Source organism: Tachyglossus aculeatus, chromosome 5 (genome assembly GCF_015852505.1).
Source record: "Tachyglossus aculeatus isolate mTacAcu1 chromosome 5, mTacAcu1.pri, whole genome shotgun sequence".
In the NCBI taxonomy this organism is placed as follows: domain Eukaryota; kingdom Metazoa; phylum Chordata; class Mammalia; order Monotremata; family Tachyglossidae; genus Tachyglossus; species Tachyglossus aculeatus.
Genome location: NC_052070.1, coordinates 62,912,826 through 62,918,825, shown reverse-complemented (window position 1 = coordinate 62,918,825; position 6,000 = coordinate 62,912,826). Strand labels below are relative to the sequence as shown.

The window sequence follows — 6,000 nt, the reverse complement described above, 5'->3', positions numbered from 1 at the left end:
TCACCCACCTCCCTGGCCCAGATGCGGATGTCAGAGCACATGGAACTGAGTTCGGGAGACTTGGTTTCTGTGCAGCTTCTGTCCCTTTCAACGGTGGAAAGACCTGGCCTGGCTCCCTCTGCCCTTCCTCTTCTCTACAATACCTCACCCCACCCCAAGCTCTTGATGCTGCTGTGGCTAACGTGTCCTTCCCCTGGAGGCGGCCCTAACTGGGTGGTTGGAGGGGCTGATGCCACTCTCTGTTTTCTTTGTCTTTCACTGAAATTGTGTAGAGCCTCAAGTGAAAGTGACCCCGTCTCTGCCCTCCCTCACCCTGACCGTTCCCTGCTCCTACCTCCTCCCCAGCCAGAGGTGAGGAGATACCCAGACCGTTCTGGATTTCTTCTTTGCCAACTCCAGCTCTTCCCTAATTCCAGTCTCGGCCTGAGGCGACTCCCCCTTACCCATCTGCCAGGCAAATGCCCTCAATCCTGGGATGGGTAGGGGTGGGAGGCTGGAAGGCAGAAGTCTCCTCTGCTCCCTTCAGCCCCACTGGGGGCTTCTCCCAGGCAGCCCCACCAGGGGCAGAGAGGCACTCGAGTTCTTCTTGTGGCACAGTGAGTGACTTGATTTCCGACCCAGTGGAATCAATTAATCAGTCAGTCGATCGGTTTTATTGACCATTTGCTGCAGGCAGGACATTGCACCAAGCACTCTGGAGTGCTCTAACTGGGCGGTGCCAGTGGAAGGAGGGGTAGACCTAATGGTTAGTTCAGAGGGTGAGGAATGGTCTGTTTTGCACTCTGGACCTCAGTCTATCTGTCACTGAAGTGGGAACATGAACACTGCATCTAAAAGTGGAAGAGAAAGGGGAGAAGAGGGTTGTTCTTACAGTCTGCTTGGAGGTGGGGAGGAGTTTCTGGCAGGAGAGTCTGGCAGACTAGGCCTCTTCTCCGCCCGGGCCACAAGCCTGCAGCGTTCCTGTGCCAGGGCTCCCACCACCCCCGCCCGAGGTGGCGACAGAGCCCCGGGACCTGAGAAATAGCGTTCAGCTACAGCTCTTTGGCTGCCAGTCAGTCCCTGGCAAGTGGGGAGGGGGCTTTGCGGGTCTAGGGCTGTGAAAAGGAGGGGACAAGCCCGGAGCTAGAAGCCCCCTGTCTCCCACCTGCCCGTCGCTCTCCCCGCATCCCGGGTTGGGAGATGCTCCAGTTCCACTGACAGTCATGTCTGGTCCGTCGTCACCAGTGAGCTCCGGGCGAGGGTCTGGTCCATCTGGCGGGCAGGTGTTTCTCCCCATCCTACCCCGAACAATCCCACTGCCCCCAGGCCTGGCCTTTCTGGAAAGACTGGGGCGTTCGGGGGTGGGGGAACGGGACTCCAGGTAGGACCGCCCCTCTGTCCCCTCCCACCCCCCCATCTTTCTCCCTCCCGCCTCCCCTTCTAGACTGTGAGCCCGTTGTTGGGTAGAGACCGTCTCTATATGTTGCCAACTTGTACTTCCCAAGCGCTTAGTACAGTGCTCTGCACACAGTAAGCGCTCAATAAATACGATTGAATGAATGAAAAGCTCTTCATAAAACTCTGCCTTCCCAAGCCTCGCCCACCTGCTCCGCTTCCAGTCTGGCCAGACAGCCCCGGTTTCCAGCCGACAACCCCGGACACACACCCAAGGGCGGATACTACCTAACCACCCTGGCACACACAACTGAACCTACGACCTTGGGCACGTTTCCTTAATACGGGCTTCCCCTCCTCCCTCCCTCAGAAAACACACACACACAGAGTCACAGACACAGAGCGCTCTTCTTTTAGAGGGCACCCCAAGAATCAACCTCGCATTCAATCGTATTTATTGAGCGCTTACTGTGTGCAGAGCACTGTACTAAGCGCTTGAGTACTAAGTACCCTCCCCCTCACGTGGATCTCCCGGTCCACCAGGAGAAAGGGTGTGAGCCGGGGCCACGCCCCTCCTCCCCCTCCCCATCCCCCCCGCCTTACCTCCTTCCCCTCCCCACAGCACCTGTGTATATATATATATGTTTGTACATATTTAGTACTCTATTTGTTTTACTTGTACATATTCTATTTATTTTATTTTGTTAATATGTTTTGATTGTCTCCCCCTTCTAGACTGTGAGCCCGCTGTTGGGCAGGGACCGTTTCTGTATGTTGCCGACTTGTACTTCCCAAGCGCTTAGTGCAGTGCTCTGCACACAGTAAGCGCTCAATAAATACGGTTGAATGAGTGAATGAAGTACTGTCCCCCTCACGTGGATCTCCCGGTCCGCCAGAAGAAAGGGTGTGAGCCGGGGCCACGCCCCTCCTCCCCCTCCCCATCCCCCCCGCCTCACCTCCTTCCCCTCCCCACAGCACCTGTATATACGTTTGTACATATTTATTATTCTGTTTGTTTTACTTGTACATATTCTATTTATTTTATTTTGTTAATACGTTTTGTTTTGTTTGTCTCCCCCTTCTAGACTGCGAGCCCGCTGTTGGGCAGGGACCGTCTCTGTACGTTGCCGACCTGTACTTCCCAAGCGCTTAGTGCAGTGCTCTGCACACAGTATGCGCTCAATAAATACGATTGAATGAATGAATGTAGTACTGTCCCCCTCACGTGGATCTCCCGGTCCGCCAGAAGTGTGAGCCGGGGCCACCATTCGAATTGACCCCCCGTGGCCTCGGGTGACCTTTCGGTCCCGTCGGGGGAGGCTGCCCCGGGTGACCCCCGCCCCCCGCCTTCCTCCCGCGGTTAATTGGCTCCCGCTCGCCCCCGCACATTGGCCGCGTTGCGGGGCTGCAGCGGGGGGTCGTGGGGCGAGGGTCCCGGCCGTCGCACACCCCCTCTGCGACCCCCACTCCCGCCAGTCCCGCGCCGGGGAGCGTTTTAAATGGGCCCAAGTTGGGGAAGGGGCCGGCCGAGGGCGTGGGGCCGGAGACGAGGCCGACCCCCGGCCGGGGCGGGCGTGGGGAGGGGGTCCTCGGCTGGGGGTTAGCCCCGGCAGCGGGGGCGTGGCAGGTGGCTCCGGCCCGGAAAGTTGTGCCGAGGCCCGGGCGGGGGGCGCGCTTGGCGGTCGATCGGGGATCGATAAGCGTCTCCGGGCGGGGGGCGGGGGCGGCATCAGGTCCGGGGAGGCGGGTCCCGGCTGGGCTCGGCTCTGCTCGGCACGGCGGCTCCGGGGGCCGCCCCCTCCCCCGCCCCCCGCCCCCAGCCCCCAACCCCGGCCCCGGCCGGACAAGTTGGGCCCTCCGAGCCGGAGGGCACCATGCCCGCCGTCAAGAAGGAGAGCCTGGGCAGGGAGGACCTGGCGCTGGCCGCCTTCAACCAGCCCCTGGACCTGCTGCTGCCCGACTGCCTGGCCCCGCTGGCCGCCCTGCCCGTGGGGCTGCCGTACGAGCCCCTGCTGGCGCCCCCGCCCCTGCCCAACGCCCCCCGGGCCTACCTGAGCCTGCACGAGACGCACCTCCACCATCACCATCATCACCTCCACCTGCCCCGCGACCCCCCGCCCCCGGCCCAAAGCTTCGGCCTCGCCAACGCCGCCGCCGCCGCCGCCGCCGCGCCCGACTTCCAGCCGCTCCTGGACAACGGCGAGCTGTGCCTGGAGGTGGAGTGCGGCGACAACAAGGCCCTCCTCTACGTGCACAAGCTGTGCCAGGGCAGCAAGGGGCCCTCCATCCGCTACCGGGGAGATTGGCTCACCCCCAACGAGTTCCAGTTCGTCAGCGGCCGGGAGACGGCCAAGGACTGGAAGCGCAGCATCCGACACAAAGGTAGGCTCCGGGAGGACGGACCACCCCCCGACTAGCCGGGACCCCCCTCCCTAAGCCCCCCTCCCCCGGCCCACCGGCCGGCCCAGCCGGAACCGGACCCCAGCCGTGCCACTTGCCAAGTTGGCACACCCGGCGGGCCGGACCCTGTTTCCCCACCCGGGCCCGGGCCCGCCCCCCGTTTCCCCACCAGCCACCCCTCACCCCCTACCTTCTTATCGGGTCGCGCTTCCCGGGTGGCGCCTCCTGGAAGCCCTCCCGCGGGACACCCCCGACGCCGGACTTCCTCCTCGCCCTCTTCTCACCCTCTGCCCCCTCCCGGGTGGTCACCCCCACTCAGGTCTCCCCCTCTCCCGGACCTCTAAGGACCCCCCTCCCGGGCGGGCGGAGCAGAAACGGCCGGGTCACCCCCGGGCCTGGGGTGAAAGGTCACCGTTTGGGTCTCTCCTCTCGGGGTTCTCGCAGCCCCCGACAGATTTGCGGAGTGGATCAGGGGGCAGAGGAGTCTCTTCTTTCCCCAAACTTCGCTCTTCTCTGCCGGAGGGGCGAGGGTAAGAAGTGGGGGGGGCTCTGCGGGGCGCGGGATGGAGTCGGAGGGGAGAAGTTGGAGACCCTAGCGGGGGGCTACTGTGCGGGAAATGGGTGTTTGTGATCGGGGGTTGTTGCGGAATCCGGGATGGAGTCTAGGGGGAAAAGTTAGTGACTGTAGGGGAGGGATGGAAACCGGGCGGGGGATGTAGCGGTGGGGGTTCTGTGCGGGAAACGGGGGGAGTCGCTGAGGGGTGTGGGATGGAGTCTATGGGGAGAAGTTACTGACTAGCCTGTGAGCCCGTTGTTCGGTAGGGACCGTCTCTATATGTTGCCAACTTGTACTTCCCAGCGCTTGGTACGGTGCTCTGCACACAGTAAGCGCTCAATAAATGCGATTGAATGAATGAGGGGTGCGGGATGGATTCTATGGGGAGAAGTTAGTGACTAGGGGCGGGATGGAAACGGTGCGGGGAACGTAACGGTGGGGGTACTGGGCGGGAAATGTGGGGGGCCTCTGCGGGGCGCGGGATGGATTCTATGGGGAGAAGTTAGCGACTGTAGGAGTGGGATGGAAACCGTGCGGGGGTGTACCGGCGGGGATTCTGTGCGGGAAATGTGGGGGGTATCTGCGGGGTGCGGGATGGATTCGATGGGGAGAAGTTAGTGACTGTAGGGGTGGGATGGAAACCGTGCGGGGGTGTAGCGGTGGGGGTTCTGTACGGGAAATGTGTGGGGTCTCTGCGGGGTGCGGGATGGATTCGACGGGGAGAAGTTAGTGACTGTAGGGGTGGGATGGAAACCGTGCGGGGATGTAGCGGTGGGGGTTCCGTGCGGGGAGTGGGGGGGGGGGGTCTCTGCAGGGCGGGGGGGAGTTGGTGACCGGGGTCCGATGGAGATTGTGCGGGGGGTTTAACGGTGGGGGATCTGTGTGGGGAGTGTGGAAGTCTCTGCGGGGGGAATGGGGGGTACTGTGCGAGGGGGCGGGATGGAGTCTATACCGGGAGAATTGGGGACCATGGGGGCGGGATGGGAGGTCTGTGCGGAAGGCGAGTGGTGCGATGGGGGCAATGTCCTGGGGTCTTTGGGGGGCCTGATGGAGACGGTGCGGGGTGGGGGGCGCCGAGGTGACAGCTCTGGGTGGCGGAAATTGAGGGGTGTGGGGAGGGGATGGAGATCGCGCGGGGGCATGTAGCGACGGGGGATGCGGGGCGGGGGCGGGATGAAGTCTCTGGGCGGGTGGGGGGAGTGGGGTAGAGAAGTGCGGGGGCGGGATGGAGTTTCTGTGCGGGGGGAGCTGCGGACTGGGCGGAGATGGGGCGGAAATGTACGGGGAGTTGGATTTCCCGGTAAACAGAGGCTCGGGGGGCGGTGGGATGGAGGGGAGGGAGGGAGGGACATAGGGAGGGGAGGGGGCTTCGGGTGAAGCCGGAATTCCCGCCGCCGGCCGGGACCCCCGCGCCGGGAGCTGGAGCCCCGCAGAGGCGCGGGGAGAAGCTGAGGGGGGTGAGGAGCGACGGCACCTTTGCCAAGTAAGGGTGGCACCGGCCTCCCGGGGTAGGGGGAGAAAGGGGGAAGGGGAGGAGATATGGGTGGGGTCTGGGGAGTGGGAAAGTTGGCTCCGCGGGCGGGGGGCGCCCCCGCACCCCACAATAAACCGCATCCAGGCAAGGAGAGAGGGAGGGGCTGGGGAGGGGCGGGGCGGGGGGGAATCCTCGC

General features: G+C 63.3%; 1 protein-coding gene across 1 annotated transcript in view; it reads left to right on the top strand.

The window, feature by feature from the left end:
• The first annotated feature begins 3,248 nt into the window (after positions 1-3,248).
• The window catches only part of SAMD11 (sterile alpha motif domain containing 11), an 86,033-nt gene continuing 83,281 nt past the window's right edge, over positions 3,249-6,000 (top strand). The window contains exon 1 of the mRNA XM_038746783.1: positions 3,249-3,756. Within this exon, the coding sequence (XP_038602711.1) occupies positions 3,249-3,756 (508 nt within the window). The remainder of the gene's footprint in view (positions 3,757-6,000) is intronic.